General features: G+C 38.8%; 1 protein-coding gene across 2 annotated transcripts; it reads left to right on the top strand.

The window, feature by feature from the left end:
• The first annotated feature begins 2,331 nt into the window (after positions 1-2,331).
• Positions 2,332-16,674, top strand: rgs11 (regulator of G protein signaling 11). 2 transcript variants are annotated; one of them, XM_038278894.1, is made up of 17 exons: positions 2,332-2,477; positions 2,701-2,797; positions 2,949-2,999; positions 7,750-7,928; positions 8,090-8,141; positions 8,215-8,273; positions 8,390-8,466; positions 8,544-8,625; positions 9,480-9,548; positions 9,776-9,799; positions 9,887-9,948; positions 10,223-10,336; positions 12,871-12,986; positions 14,063-14,150; positions 15,007-15,145; positions 15,252-15,334; positions 15,407-16,674. In XM_038278894.1, exons 1-17 carry the CDS (start codon positions 2,415-2,417, stop codon positions 15,519-15,521), a joined length of 1,470 nt encoding a protein of 489 aa, XP_038134822.1. In that variant the 5' UTR covers positions 2,332-2,414; the 3' UTR covers positions 15,522-16,674. The 2 variants fall into 2 exon arrangements, with proteins under 2 accessions (XP_038134822.1, XP_038134823.1); XM_038278895.1 differs by having other exon boundaries at positions 7,750-7,856.
• The last annotated feature ends 396 nt before the right edge of the window (positions 16,675-17,070 follow it).

Raw genomic sequence — 17,070 nt, forward strand, 5'->3', positions numbered from 1 at the left:
CTTCCCTCCTGCTACGGAAGCCTGTTAGGTAAAACTCATTAGCTCTGGGAAATCGACATTCAAGCTGTTCTACATCAGAAAATAATGAAAATATAAAATGTGTTTGCAGCTAGAAGTTTCATACGGTAAGCAAGTTTATCAGTTATGGGCGGACCTTTAAGAATAAAACGTGATGTGCTGCTGTCAGGTTAACCCTTGGTCTCAACTCTTTAGTTGTTTCTAACCGAATTTCTTCAGTTTGTCCTATATGAATAATAATGAAACAATCCTAACAACAATAAATATATTTTGATTGGATAAGCTTGTTTGTTTTTTTACTCTGTATATTTTACACATTGCGTTTAACCTAAAATATTGGTGATTGTGGAAACATTTTATTTTTTGCCGCCCACCCCCAGCAACTAACAAAACCATGTAAACAATTTGTATTAAAGATGAAAACCAATTTGGAAATTCAGAAATGTAGCCTGTTCTTCTTCCTCTTTATGGGATTTTATTGGCGGTTGCCACGCAACGAAATGTGGCATTACCGCCACCAACTGGTATGGCGTATGGATCTTCTTCTTCTTTGTTAGATTGACGGATTGCAAACAACTTATAGGTGCATACCGCCTCCTACTGTAAACGAGAGTGTAGCTCTATATTTCCACTTACTATGTTCTATTTTTTATTTTTGTGTTATGTAAAAATAAAAACAATGCTTTATTAATAACCAAATTTTCCTCCATATCTCCATCTGTCCCTAAAATTCCTTTAATACTCAATTATCTCCCTTTTTCCCATAATTACTTTCCTTACCCTCTCTCTTTCAGTTGCACATTTAATGCAATCCATCAAAACATGATCCACATTTTCTTTTCTTTCACAATCCTCACATAAATCATTATTTCCATTCATAGTACAAACAAAAACTCATTCAAGTAGGTATGTCCAGGTCTTTATCTAGTATGAATGATCTCTTCCCTTCTGCTTCTTCATGATGTTTAACAATTACAGATTTTTTAACCCTATACTCTTCTTCCTTTCTCATCTTCATCCCATATATTATTGCCATAATTCTTTTTAATTATTGATTTACTTTCCCCTTTCCCAAAGGGAATCTGATCTATATTCTGCTTTCCTAAAGACCTTTTAGCTATCTTGTCTGCTATTTCATTTCCTCTCACCCCTTCGTGTGCTGGAATCCAACAGAACTGAACACCTATTCCATACCTAAATAACCTAAACAAACTCTGATAAATTTCTAATACAAGGTCTTTCCTATTATTTCCTCCGGATTGAATGCTTTCTATTGCAGCTTTAGACTCTGAGCAAATCACCTCCCTGTCTGGTCTAAGCTCCTCCACCCACTGTAAACTAATAATAATTGCTACCTTTTCTCCTGTGTATATAGATAAAAGGTCTGTTAATCTTTTACATATAGATATATTAAACTCTGGAATGAATATCCCTATTCCCAAATTTCCCTTTGAAATTTTTGAACCATCTGTGTAAATTTTTTAAATAACTATAATACAATTGTCTAATATATAAGCTAGTTTTAACCCCAACTTCATTAGGTTTCCATTCTCTTTTCAGGAGTGTGGCTCTGAAAGGCTACTACATACTTCTACAGAACGAAACAAAATCAACAAAACAAAACCAACAGAATAGAATCAACAAAACCAAAAAGAGAATAAAATCCTCTCAATTACATTGATTAATCTAAGATAATGAAAAACAATTATATAACACTTATCTCTTAAGTTCTTTCTAAGGATTCATATTAAATCAAAGCGTATTCTTTCCTTTTTAAGGTTTTGAACCATTTCCCTCCTTTTTCTTTCATACTTCTTACAGTGTACTTTAACATGTTTGAATGTAGCCTATTAGTAAACTACTGGAAGTCTTATGGAAATCACAAGATACTGCAGATTTATGCCATTTCAAGAGGCAATAATGGTCATAATTATCAGCAGCATCGGTGATTAAAAAAAATCAAATCAGTCCCATTTCAAAAGCATTTTCATCAAAACAATCAGATCTGCTTCCTGTGAGCAAATATCTGCATTCATGAAAAAAATTATATTTATTTTAGATTTAATAGCTGCTGCAACGCTAGAATTTATAGAAAACAAAATAAAAGAACTCTTACTTTTAGATATTGAGCAACATTTTAAGGAATTAAACCTACTAATCCTCTAGAGCCTCTCCAATTCAAAGTTGTCCAGATGAAAATCATTCTAAAGTCAGACGAATAGATATAGAAATAAAAATAAATGCACTGAAACAAGCGCGCGCTCTGCGCACCGCAGGAGCGCGCGTCCAGAAAAACAGGGATACCGCGCGCGCACTCCCGCTGCCGCGCGCTCCTCGCAGTACTTTGGTGTTCCGCACTTCTGCGTCCCGCCGGTTGATTCTCAGCATCCCACAAGATGACAATTAACACTCTGGCTAAAGGAGGACTGCACCAGGAGCAAATGTCATGCTTTCGGAAGGTAAACCTATTATTATATATGGCTTTTATAAAATGTTTAACTTTAAAAGAAAAGCGATCCACAATAATCTAACCTATTTAGATGTTTTGTAATAGAAAATTAAATGATAAATAGAAGAACATGGTCCTGTTATGCACGCTCTATTTTTTTCTGAACTTCTAACTTATTGATGAGTGCGTGTGATGTGAGTGTTTTCCTCTCCATGTGCGCGCTCCCCTGAAAGATGGAGAAAGTGATTGTGGCCATGCAGGACCCTGATATGGGCATAAAGATGAGAAATCAGAGGCTCCTTATCACAGTCATCCCGCACGCAATGACAGGTGTGTTTAAAATGATCTATGTAATCCATGTGCATTTGTAGTGAACATTTTTATTGTTCACTATCAATATACAGCAACACATATTTTAAATCTTTCTGTGTCTAACTTCTGCTTTTCATTCTTTTATCAATATATTTTTTCCCTCCTGCAGGTCAGGATATAATTACCTGGTTGATCCAGAAATACCACATAGGTGAAGAGGGTGAGTGGTCTAGGTGATAAAGGTCTTTGATTAATTCCCTGCCTCTGTGTGGCTGGCTTGTTGTGTGTCATAGGAGAGTTGCCAGGATATTGTGTTTGCTCTCAAGATGAGGTGGATGTGGTTTAGGTGTGTGATCCATGATCCAGAGGTTGCTGTTTCCAGTAAACAGGAATAGAGTGAGCCCCACTGGGCCATGAGTTTGATTAAGTCACCTGATGATGTGTGTTTGATTAGTGTTCCTGCTGAGCTCCTCGGGGGATATTATCATGCCTGAACTAATTTCAAGGTTGGAAAAAAGAAAAGGGGCATGCTGTTCTCTTTTCACTCAGTATGCACTAAAAGGTGGGAATGAAGGCAGTAAGCTGTCAATCATAAGAGGGATGAGGCATTTACCTGACTTCAGTTCAGTTGTCGTCTTTACAGCTCTTTATAAAACAAACAGATCCAAATTATGCACATTACCGTTTAACATAAGATAAATTAAATCAGATACACTGGCCTGAAATATTCACTCCATTGCCTCCTATCTCTGGTTTTAAATGAGATTGTTTGAGAGTTTCCACCAGTTTATTTAGTGAACAATCCCCCAACTTTGAAGTTGTCTTCTGTTTTTTTTTCTTTTTTCTGTTGAACAACAAATAGGATACATTTGAAAAACTGCATAACTGTTTCGTGTTCATCCTTCATCCCAGAATCTGTACTATGTAGATCCACATTTTACGGCAATTTGAGCTGTACTTCACTTTGGATGAGTGTCGATGAGTTTGCCATATTTCACCACTAGGACTTTTGCACCTTGTTCAAGGTAAAATCGCTCCAGCTACTTTATGTTGGATGGTTTATTTTTGTAAACAGTGATCTACAAGTCTAACCACAGATTAGTAATTAACTTAAGGTCTGGAGTTTATTAGGCCACTCCAACCAGGGGCGGAGCTTGATGGGGGGCCAGGATTGGGTAAAGGTAAGGGTGGCCGTGGCCACCGCTGTGGCCACCCCTACCATTTTTTCCCTCTAATACAGAGTAATACTCTCAAGTGGAATGCTCTAACTTATTTAACAATTAAATTTTCTATATGTAAACCATTAGCTGACAACAAAAACGCAGTGGTTAATTATGCACATCACTATACCAGCATTAAAGATAAATACAGAATTCATGCTCTTTTCAGAACTAGATTTTGTCCTATATGGGTAATGAGAAAATTGTCTCTGCAAGTCATCTAGGAATCTTCACTGAAATCAGAGATAAATAACTACTTTAATAATAAGTAATCCAGTTAATGTATATACTAGTATATGTAAATATTAATTTATGCAGAATGATTATTAATAAAAGTAGGTGAGTAATGACAATGAATAAGATCTTCACCCCAGAACTCAAAACTGACGAATTCTGTCCACTACACCTTTGAATTAGACAGCATGGATGTTTAAATATATGTGTATGTGTATATCTATGTGTTAGCAAAGGCTGTAGGAAAGTATAGTTTGTCTTGCTGTAGAAAATATGGATGCTGTGATTGTTCATTTTCCTTTTGGAACAGTGTAGATTGACCCTGAGGTTCTGGTGCCTATCCGCTTTTGGCCACCCCTCATTGTACATTGGTTATTGCATGGCCACCCTTATAAAAAATTTCTGGTTTTGCCTCTGACTCCAACTAAATTAAGTGTTTCCCTTTAAATTAGTCTTATAGTAGCTTTAACAGTTTGCTTTCAGTTATTGTCCTGCTGGAAGGCAAACCTCCATCCAATTCTTAAATCCCAGGCAGCCTGGCAGGTTTTACTCATTAGCTTCCCTCTATCAAGCCAATCCATCCTTACTCTGAATGGATACACAGCCATCCCTATAGCATAATGCTGCCAATACCATGTTTTATTTTGGCGATGGTGTTCTTGAGATGATAGGTTGTAGGTTTTCACCAGACATAGCGTTTTTTCTTTTGGCTGAAAAGGGCAATTTTAGTCTCATCCAACCAGAGGACTTTCTCACCTACATTTGTGGAGTTGCCTTTATGGCAAACAGGACAGATATTTTATGTTCAGTTTATTTTTTTCTTGGATATGTTTTTTTTTTCCTTATTTAAAAAAAAGAAAACTTAAAAAATTTTTGCTCAGAGCTACAACATAGTATAAAAAATAACTTCAGGTTGTTATTTTACTAAATCAGTGAAAGCCCATTAAGTGGAAACTTTTGGAAAGCAGTATGAGGTGATTAAAATTTATCCACTGTAAATAAATTCCGGTTTTAACCCTGTCTGTAGTACAATGGACTCAAATTCAGTTTTTATCTATTGCCATTTGGTAGAGGAGAGCGAATCTACAATTGATAATATCGATACCAATGCTGGTATTGATATTGAATGATGCTCAAGTAAAAAGATCTATATGATGATGAAGGTTCTCAGTCATCCAGGTCATAGTCATTCCGTAAAAATTCAAAAAAATATCCACTGGACTTGGTTTCCAAGATTTGAAGACGTTTCGCCACCTCTCCCGGAAGCTTTCTCAATTCAAATGTCTGGATCCGCAGTGAGTTTGAGTCTTTATATAGACAAAGCCTTGTATCGCTTGGAAACATGCAAATGGTAACCGATGAATGGGTCGTTTGGTTCCATCGTTAGCCTGTAATATCTGAAACCTCTCTATGATTCTGAGGGTCGGTGGTTAAAGGGGGGGGGATTGCCGTTATGGGGGGGATTGTCTCCAGGAATACCTGAAACCTGTCTATGATTGTTAAGAGTTGGTCGTTAAGGCGGTATTGTTCACCGGCTGGAGATCTATATTTTTTTCTCTCCTGCATGCACTGACTGCAGCACTGACTGCAGCAGAATCACCAAATGTAAATCAATCAATCCATTTTCTCCCACTTAGTCCTTTTCAGGGTGACGGTAGGGCCAGTGCCTATCTCCAGTAGTCTATGGGGGAGAGGCGGTGTACACCCTGGACAGGTCGCCTGTCTGTCGCAGGGCATTACAGAGACAAACAGGAAAAAAAAAATATACACACAAACACACCTAAGGACAATTTAGAGAAGCCAATTAATATAACAGTCATGTTTTAGGACTGTGGAAGGAAGTCGGAGTACCCGGACAGAACCCACACATGAACGGGGACAACATGCAACTCCATGCAGTAAGACCCAGGACCAGGAATTTATCCTAGAACCTTCTTGCTGCTACAGTGCTACCCACTGTTCCATGCTACCCACTGCTTATGTGAGCCCATTTAGAGAAAATAGGGTCAAATCAAATGATTATTTTACAGATATTTTTTTATTAAAAACTTACAAAAATATCTCTTTAACCAGGAAAGTCACCCTGAAAACAAATTGGTCAATACAGCCAAAACATTGCTTGAATTTTACCAATCTAGTTGGTAGTTATGTGTCCAACCAATCTTTGGGTTAAAACAACCAATCTAATTTGGTAGTGTTTATTCCTATCTATATAGTTAAAAGGGCAAACCGATACAAAATGGTCACTTTGACCATTAATTAGTATAAAAAAACATTGAAAGCCAGAGTCAGTGCTTCAATCAACTTCCCTTCGGTTGCAGCACAAATTCCTTCATCCTACTCCACCATCACGACTAAAACTTCTTGGAAGTTAATACTAGTTAATACTAATGTTACACCCACGGTGCTAATCTTTTTGCTGGTCTCCTCAACACAGCATTTCAATTTTGCACAAGGAATCCTCCAACTCATATAATTCCTCCATTCGCAAAACTATCATCACAGCAATCGCTCTCTATGTTTGCATCCCTGTCTCTGCCAATTTCTTTGTGACTGTCAATCACTGCCAAGGTCTGGGACTTGGTGAGCTGTCAATCTTCGGCAAGACTAAAAATCTGCTCATCAAAGAAACTCTCCATCCAATTCAAGGTATTACTTGGAAGTTATCTAACACATGCAGAAATTAGATAACGATAAAAGTTGTAAATAAAGGATGATGAATGTAATAGCTCCTGGAGGGCTAGGTTAATGGCATTGGGAGGAAGGAGAAGAGATAGTCAAAACAAAGGAGAAGACTGGCTTTCTGTGGTCATTTTCAGTTGCACAATGAGTCGTCCTGGAAGGTGACTGAGAAGGGGCTTCTAACAGAACTCAGGAGAATTTGTAAGCTGCGGTCTGATAGTGGGCAGGCAGATATCCGTGGAGACAGAGGAGGTGTCGGGACTGTTTAGGTGTGATTCCTTGAAGGACTGCGTTAAGGAGGTATCTTGAAATAAGCTTAGGTTGGTAAAAAAAAAGCTGTCATATGTGGACGCACTGTATATACTTTATATAAGCCATGCACCTTTTTCTTCCCTTGGGAACTTCTTCTTCTCTTTTTAACTATTTGAGCTAAGGTAACAAATACATTTCTCCACTGTGGGATCAATAAAGACAATGATTCAATCAATCAATCAATCAATCAATCAATCAATCAATCAATCAATCAATCAATCAATCAATCAATCAATCAATCAATCAATCAATCAAAAAGCCGATGAATCACCTTTAACCTGGTAGACTTTTATCAGGGAACAGTGGTTGTTAAAATGCCCCTTAAATCTAAAACAGGACAAAGGAAAGATTACAGATGGCCGTGTTTTCTGCAGGTGATTTGGACATTAACCCTCAGATTGCACATTTCTAAGCACATATAGTGGTTCTCCTTTACTGCAGATGTTTATGTCTTATGGCATTTGTTTTTTTTAGAAAAGTGTTTATAATTTAACCAGGGCTCTTTTTTGGGTTGTTTAACAGAGGCTCTACATCTTGGCGAGATGCTGGTCAAATACGGATACATTTACCCTCTCAAAGAGCCCCGCTGCCTCGTGTTACGACCTGATGAGTCTCCCTATCGCTTCCAGGTCAGATTATCACCCCCCTGGTTGGATGTTCGTGACAGCTGCATGAAAATAAAGGCCTTCCTTAAGCCTATGGTTGGCTAAACTGCCATTTTCACTCTAACAGTGTCTTATCTTGCTTTATCACACTCCCTCTCTCTATCAGCCCAGTTCCTAAAGTAATCCCTCTCCCATCTGTCACCATCTCCACTTTTATTGCTATCGTAAACAACTGTAACAATATATTTTTTTCCCAGACCCCTTATTTTTGGACAAGCACCCGCTGGCCTGCCACAGAACTAGACTATGGTAGGAAGATATTTGGAGGAGTGCTTAGTAAAATGTATTTGCAATAACCTTCACTTTGCTTTTCCTCTCACAGCAATCTATTTGGCTAAAAAGAACATAAGAAAACAAGGAGAGCTGATGGAATATGAAAAGGTAGGGACATTATGTGTGTGTGATGAATTATGTAAGAAAGAGTTTTCTGCAAAGGTCTTGTGTCATCACTTCTCTTCTGTTCCATTTTTTCTTTTTCCCCCTACTTCCTTTTTTAGGAGAGGTACAGTCTGTTGCACAAGCGGATCAACCACACCTGGGACTTTGTGGTGATGCAAGCCAGAGAGCAACTGAGGTACACTTACACGCATCCATGCTTCCATGCATGATTAAACATGCATATAAAACTTCCGCTGTGATTTCTGTTTATAGGGCATCCAAACAGAGGAGGAAAGCCGACCGAATCGTTCTAGAATGTCAGGAACAGGCATACTGGCTCATCAACAGACCTCCGGTACATTTAAAACATCACTATTCTATTCTGCACAATCAAATCAAATAAAAAAATCATTATTGCCATTTTGGCTACCAAATAAAGTATGTCTAGCACAAAAAAGGTAACAGAAAATTTCTGCTTGGCACTAATGTAAGGTGCCCTCCCTTTTTTTAGATACAGCAGTGAGTTGTAATTTGTACTATGTACTTTGAGTTTGTATTTTATAAAAATCACCTTTATACAAATGAACACAAACATTTTTTGCTTTGGGTTTGTAAAATGCATTTTGTAAATGATTCTTTGCAGTAACCAACACATTTATTATATGAGATGTGTGGTAGAACTATCAGTTCTACCACACAAGTATAAAAAGATTACAACTGCACAGTCAGAAGTCCCACCCAGATTTTCTCCAACCTCCTGCATGAAATATTCAGACTATCTGCTGACAAAAGCAGAGACAGTGTCTGTGTGTTGGAGGGGGTGTCTAGACCATGATCCTCGTCATGGCCTAGACATCCCTCAATCCTCACACCACCATATAGGGAAGGGGACGCCATATAAGAAAAGAGGATGAAAGACGTATTGGAGAGCAGTCGAGGTGTTTTGTGAAGTACTGAGGCTTGCAGCGGTGACTTCATGTTTTCTAGACCTTATGAATTAAGGACGAGGGCTCGGTGTAAAGGCAGAAACCGTATAATAACAGGTGGAGTTGGTGGAGTGGAAAACTTAAGGAAGTTTCTGTGCAGACTCCTAAACTCTGCGACACGCTTCTCTGCAGAAAAACGACATAGTCCTGCAACGCTTTTTGAATATATGTAATAATGCATGTTTTTTTTCCATCATTTTCCTTTTTGTTCTTTTTTTTCCAGCCAGGGGTGCAGAACATGTTGGAAAGGGGTCTGGAGCGACCAAACAACTTCAGCGCCGGAGTCCCACTGGTCAGAGACTTATCTAACCTAATCCCACCTCGATCATCATAATCAGCTAGCCTTCCTTTTCTCTAACACTATCGCTACTTTCCTGTTTTCTTGCTACTTGGATTATGTCAAAGTAAGTTCTTGAAGATGAGACGGTTAATGTTTAGACCGTTAAATGTGCAGTTACAGACAAATTAGTCAGTGAGCACTCTTATATGATGATGCTTTCTTACTGTTTGCAGAACTAGAACAGTGACTACTACAAAAGTGAGGTAAATAATGCATTGCTACAGTTAAAAGTGCCGCATAGGCTTTTTTCGTGGACTACATTTGTGCGTCTCTGCCTTCCCTATTAACAGATTGAAACGTCCAGACGAGCTCTTGGAAGAAATCGAGTAAAGTCCTCTGTCTGCCTTGAAGGGTATGTGTCAGTTTGATGAAGATGCACACGCACATTTCCACATGTGCACTTATACACATAAAATCTCATGGAGCCGCTATTGCTTGGACCAAATTCCTCAAGCGTACACCGACTAAGCTTACTGCTCCCTCTGTAAGAGCAGCTAATGGACCCTTCCTGGGGCAAGTTGGAATTAGTGGCCATTAACTGCTACGTTCTGCTGCACTAATGCAATAAAACTGTGTGTGCATGTGTTACTGTGTGTGCGTGCATGCGTGCCTCTGCATCTGTGCAGTTTTGTCAAGTACAGCGAGCAGTACCTGAACCATGATCCCATAATGCAAGGCTGCCTTCCCAGTAACCCCTGGATCTCTGATGACATCGCACACTGGACGATGAACTCAGAAACGTAAGATGAGAAGTGATTCAAGCTCAGCCTACCACACTGCTGGAGTCAACACACAGCTGAACAATTTACTGTTGGTCAAAGATAAAGACATAAGTAAGATCAAATGTATTTTATTTGACCAAAAGAATGCTTTTGGTTAGATCAGGGGTCTGCAACCTTTCATGTTGAAAGAGTCATTTTGCCCATAATATAATTGCCATCATGGTTTTGTCAAACTGCTGCCTACCTTTGTGAAGCAGGAAAAAAGATTAATACAAAGTGAATCCAGTAGAACTTTTTATTACCTACCTGGAAAAGGGAACAATAGTTGAATAAACTTTTGGCTCTGAAAATGGTATTGGTGCCCTATTTGTTGATACTCTCTGATACAGATACCACTATTTTAGTGCTGGATCGGGGCCCAGCCTGATACTGGTAACCCTATCGGTGCAACACTACTTCTTAGACTGGTGTTTTTTTATTATAGTACATTAGTTCATTTTTTCATTTGCCTATCATTTTTAGCCACTATTTAGAGCCATTATAGAGGGTCCAAAAAGCCACATGCAGCCCTTACAGGTTGCAGACCCCTGTGTTAGATAAACTTATGACAGAGTAAAAGATGTTTAGATAGAGCTATTTTTATTCTGTTGACTGTTTATAGAATTACAGAACGAAAGTCTCCAAAATACCTCATAATACCAAACAGTAATCAGTAGCAAAGCTTTTAATGTCACTAAAACCGTCCAATGGTTTCCATAATCATAACAAGCTTTCTGCAAAAATCCTCTGGGTTCTTTTATACCACTCTTCTGTCTTAAAGAGTTGGAAGGTTTCCATGCTATTGCTTCAGTCTATTATCACAGGACCAGTTTCTCGGTTAGCTGGATTCCTTCAAAACATTGCAAGAGATACTACTGAATTATAAACATACTAAGTAACTAACTGAAATGATGCAGTGTTGTCATTTTATCACTCATTGTCAGTGAGTTGGTGACTCCAAAAGAGTTAATTTCAACACTGTTTATATTTTTCAAACTGAGATCGAGCTAAAATAGCATATTTAAAAGTCTTAAACAGTTAACACTGGGCCAGAGTTAGAAGAAAAATTGTAACAATTATACTCTGTATATTGTAACTCAGCATTTATCAGGGTTGAATTAATCTAAATCCTAGTGTGTATGAAGTCCCAAAGGTTAACAATATGTACTGTTGCTATCCATTCATCCATTCATGGCAGCTAGCCACACTGTAGCTACATCACTGAGAGAAGCAGAGCTGACAAGCATAGGCTCTAAAAAAACAACCATAGAGGCAGACGGAGCTGGGGAACCTACAACCTCCCCAGATTAACATCAGTTTTTTGAAGGAACCAGCTCTGGCATAGATGAATAAAGGCCAATTTATGCTTCTGACGCATAGCCTCTGCAACTGCCAAATCTGTCTCTATTCTGCAACCGTCGTTGCACACCTCAAAAAAATCCTGACTATGCGTTGGACGGTCGCAAACCCACGCAGCTCTCAAGTGAAAGTGCACGGACAAAAATCAGCTGTGCTTGGTCCTTGGTATGCCTTCCCAGCTGTATGTGGGTCGTTCTTCTCGATCTTGCAGACGCACCATTGTTGTTTTGGAAGATAAACACTCGCACCGGCGAAGTTCTCGTGACTATCCGCGGAAGTTTTTTGCAAATTCTTGAATAGGCTCCCCCTTGCGCTTTGGCGGGAAACTGCTGTGCGTTCCTAGAAATTCCAGAATGAAAGTTCAGAAGCATAATAGGAAAACTGGTTCCCACCAGACCCAAGCAACATTTGATGTCTACGGTTGCAGAAGTATAAAGGCCATTTTATACTTCTGACACATATAGCCTCTGCATCTACCAAATCTGTCTCTGTGCAGAGGATCTGCAACCGTCATTGCACACCTTAAAAAAATATGACTTGGTCCTTGGTATGCCTTTCCGACTATCTGTGTTGTTGTCCTTCTCGATTTGGTGCCGAGGCGCGCCATTATTTAAAAACAGAGGAGTAATAACAACAATGCATAACCACGACGAAAGGTTGATCGAGGAGGTTTGGAAGTACAACCACTTGTACGATGCCTCAGACATGTTGTTTTGGAAAATAAACACTCCTGCGCCGCCGAAGAAGTTCTCGTGAGCTCTCGAATAGGCTCCCCCTTGCGCTTTGGCGGGAAACTGCTGCGCGTCCCTAGAAATTCCAGACCGACGTTTCAAAGGCATGCCAGCAAAACTGGTTCGCGACCAGACCCAAGTGACATTTGATGTTTGCAGTTGTAGAAGTATAATCTGCCCTTAATCTGCCCTTTAGCCTAAGCAAGTGTCTACTTTCAACATACAACCGCAGCACCAGAAGTCTAACACACTAATTTAACTGTGTAGTGCTTTGAGATGGTGTAATGTTGTGAATCTATAATTATCAATTGGCTTAGTGACTACAAAAAGAAAGGTTATAAAAAGTGGTATTGGTTAAAAAAGAGTTTTGAATGTTATCTGGACACGGAACAACATAGTTGATCATGTGTTTGTTTGGCTCAGGGTGCCAGTTCCTACTCGTCTTCGCGTGGAGCGTTGGAGCTTCAGTTTCATGGAGCTTCTGTCCGACGCCATGGGGAGGCGGGAGTTCATGACGTACCTGGAGAAAGAGTTCAGTGGTGAGAATCCCAGATGTTTGTAATAGGCTTGTCCCGATCTCATCCATGTATCGGATCGGGACGCCGATATTGGCAAAAAAATGCGTATCGGCAAAGCATGTAAAATGCCGATCCAGACTGCCGATCCAGTTTTTAAAAAAAAAATCCGGTCTGTATTTTCCAGTTTTGCCGATTGAAACAATCCATTCAACTATTTTGCGCCAGTGTTTCCCTGTTTTTCATTATTATTAAAACTTACAGTAATACTTGCACCTTTAACTGTTTACGGTTTTACTGTTCACTGTGAAATTTCAGATTGCTATTAATAATTTTGTCCAGTTTGTGTTTATCTCTTAATAAACAGGTAAGTTTGTTGTTACCAAGCATTGTGTTTTATTCAATCTCACCTAATTCAGCTGGCTAGATGTTATCAAGAGTACTAAAACCCTTTTCAACATGAGTCTTACAACTAAGGCTAAATACTTTAACTTAAACTTAAATACATGCTGGGATAGGCTGGTATCGGCCAGTATCGGTATCGGATCGGAAGCCAAAAAACAATATCGGTATCGGATCGGAAGTGCAAAAACCTGGATCAGGACATCTCTAGTTTGTAACACTGAGCTAAATGGAGGCAAAACAGTGCACTTTGAAACTTTGAAATAGATCCAGTTAGCTGTCATAAATTGTATAACAACTTGAATAAAAACTATGTAGTAGCTATTTTTTCTTATAGTTATTACAATAAAGTTATTCTATGTTCTTAATCTTAATCTGAGTTTCCTCCTGGTAGCTTTTGCTATTCTCAAAACAGAAAACAAGAATTATATTATCAAACTATTAGCTGAGAGAGTTAAACAAAATGCTTGAATAAGGAACAAATGTGATGAAAGATGTCAGTGGAAGAAAAATACTGCAAAGAAAGGATGGGAAACTAGTCAAAAGGATTTGTTCATCCAAGCAGAAACTGTGAATGAAATATTGCCGGCAGCCATCATATTCCTCAGAGGCCCTTTTGCTATATAAAGTCTCATTTTTTCACTGCGTCATTGTTTACGTACCTTAATGTGTGTGTGTGTGTGTCTTATCATTCTCAGCGGAGAACCTACATTTCTGGTTGGCATGTGAGGAAATAAGACATGGAGAAAATTCCAAGATCGTAGAAAAGGTGGAAGATGTTTACAAGTGAGTGTTCCCCTACAAAAACCTGAATCCTGATAGTGTCATTTACACATTTAAACTAATACATAGTTATGGGGAGGTTAGCGTGACATATCAGCTCAAATTAACATATTACTGGGGAATGGAAGGAAATTAACTATTGGCTCTGCATGTCATAATTTCTTACAAGTGCAAACCTACTTGGCAATTAATCTGATTCTGATTCTGATTTAAAGCAGTTTATTCTGCAAAGTGTTTAGGTTTTACTATTCAGCAGACCTTTTTTCATCAATATGCACGTCAAATTCTAATGAATAAACTATGCAAATTATTGGGTGGATGATATGCAAATAGAAACATTTCTGATGTTTATTTGTGGTCATTGATGCTACAAAGGAGGCATGGATACGATGCCAGACAAGCAAAAGAGATATATTAAGCAACTTTACATATTTGGACCCTTTCGCTTGGACTTTTAGAAGTACTTAAAAAGATGGAAAAACTGCATTGAAAGGAGTGAGTTGATGTGATTTACACTTCTAATCAGGAGCCCCCCTGCACACCTCCCTGTTGGGACTTTCCATGTAGATTTTACTGGGAAGAGACCCAGAACCCACTAAACTGGAGGGTGTCACTGGTAGAGGCACCAGTAGCTGGTAACTCGCTAATGGGTCGTAGTTAACCGGAGTACAATTAATGGAAGTTTGGATGGATTTTATTTTGGGGTATCAGAGTAAAATTTTGCTCATATTAAAAAATAAAATAAATAACGTTCCTTTGCCTTCCACCTCATATGCTACTTTGTTTTTACCATAAATCCCAATAAAGTACATAATTTCTCTGGTTTAAAGGGAAAAAACAAATTTTTTTTATTATCTAGAAATTTCCTGGCCCCTGGGGCGGCCCGCTGGGTCAACATTGACAGTAAGACGATGGATAAAACTTTAGAAGGAATCAAGCGGCCTCATCGCTTTGTTTTCGATGACGCACAGATGCACATCTACTTCCTCATGAAGAAGGTCCTTAAAGTTCTCTCTTCTCGTATCTCATTTGATTCCAAGGAAACTATCAGTGACGTATTTCATCTTTCCCATTCTTTAACAACTTGTAATTTGGTGTATTTAGGATTCTTACCCCAGGTATCTAAAATCCGATCTGTATAAAAACCTGCTGGCCAAAGCTGTCGTCCCCCAGGAAACTAAGAAAAGGTAATATCTCATTTTTTTCTGTTTTTGAGTGAAAACATCAGTTTCTCAAAGTAACTTTCTCCCATCCTTCAGTGTGTTCCCCTTCATGAGACGCCAGAGACATTCCAGCCCCTCCCCGGCTCAGGCCGGCGCTCAGCCAGCGGAGGAGGACGGGCGAGCAGGTACCAACTCCGCAGGGGCGTCTTGACTTGCATCACTTCTATCTCCATTGTCTCCGTCGTTCACCACAGCAACCGACCACGGACTTCTTCTCCGCCGTTTTGTTTCTAATCATTCTGAATGTAGGAAGCGGAGCCCCTCTTTCACAGAAAACTACTATTTAGCATCAAACTTCCTGCAAGAAAACAGACATCTCATCTGAGCATGAGCAGCGAATGGCTGCTTTCACCGCCTCTGCATCATCCTAAACCCAAACATTGTGCTCATTTGCTTTAGAAATTGTCCATCTCAGATGTTCTGTTTTGCTCTAAGCTCATCAGATAAGGTGCAAAGCACGGTTAGGTAGATATATATTTGCTTGCTCTGGTCACGGCCTTTTTAAATTAGGAATCAGATCTAAACTTTACATCTTGACTCAGCTCGTCTCTGACTTTGCTCTCTGATTCTTGTATATCTTTCTGCATGCTTTCATCTGAAATAAAACGTCACAAAGCAGTCGGTGTTGTTAACCCTCAGGTTTGCATGCTTTTAATATCCATGTTTAAACTTCATGTATTTTAGCTCCAGGTTTTCCTCTCTTGCTTTGTAATGTTTTAGTTCCTTTAGGTTCCAGCATACACATCTCCTTCCTAACCACATGATGCTGGGAATATGGTATGTTCTTACTTACTTTTATATTAAAGTGGCAGCTGAATGGATAAAACTGGTTTTGAAAAGGTCCACAATTCTCTTCCTGATATTTTACACTGTTTCTAATTTGCCATGATGCCACAGACAGATGCAATGCGTTTAAGGTCTTACCTGCAATTAGAGGCATTTCTCTATTTAACTGTAAGATGCATTCTAAGCCACAACAAAATAACCATGGTACAGTGTATATTATGGGACATCCTAAGGTCTTAGGATAAAAATAGCTCATTAGGTTTTAGGTGTCAGGAAATGACAGAGCTCCTTTTTTATGTTTAGAGCTCTTGACCAACTGAATGGATATTTGAGTTTACCTCAGTCGATTGCTGGTTAAAGCAGGGTGATCAAAATTGAAAAAAACAAACAAACAAAAAAAAAACAGTTTATATACATTATGCTTTTATGACAAAAAATTATTTGAAGGTGCTTTCATGCATGTGGCTTTATAAAACTGCTCAATTGGTCAAAATTTCACAGATTTTGGATTTAAAAAATATATATATGAGACCTTCATTGTGTAGAGACCAGCTCTGACAATCTTTTTTTAGTGAAACCTGAGGATGTCCTAAAATGTAGACCTTGTACCATGAAGCTCCTATAATCTGGAATAATCTGCTAGCATGGCTCCCTCTACTGGCAACATGTAATTCAATTACCGTAAAAGGAGCTGTTAACTTTCAAAGACAGTTTTACGGTACAGCATCTATAAACGATAAATTAAAACGTTTTCGAAGGATTCATTTTTTTGTTGTTGCTTTTTTCAAAACTCCTGATTCTCTAACTCAAAGCAGAGAAGCTTTAAACCTGTTAACATGTGTTTTAGCCTTCTCATATGCCAGCTTCTGAAAAGCTGTAAGAAGCTGCAGTGTGTGATCTGTAAGCCTTTCAGG

Source organism: Cyprinodon tularosa, unplaced genomic scaffold, assembly GCF_016077235.1.
Source record: "Cyprinodon tularosa strain WSP-4 unplaced genomic scaffold, ASM1607723v1 ctg145, whole genome shotgun sequence".
NCBI lineage: Eukaryota > Metazoa > Chordata > Actinopteri > Cyprinodontiformes > Cyprinodontidae > Cyprinodon > Cyprinodon tularosa.

Excerpts from the sequence above, each read along its gene's own strand:
- rgs11 (XM_038278894.1), top strand. The coding sequence starts at position 2,415 with ATGACAATTAACACTCTGGCTAAAGGAGGACTGCACCAGGAGCAAATG. Across the intron at positions 12,987-14,062 it reads CCTGGAGAAAGAGTTCAGTG|CGGAGAACCTACATTTCTGG; the intron begins GTGAGAATCCCA and ends TATCATTCTCAG. Across the intron at positions 14,151-15,006 it reads AAGGTGGAAGATGTTTACAA|AAATTTCCTGGCCCCTGGGG; the intron begins GTGAGTGTTCCC and ends TTTATTATCTAG.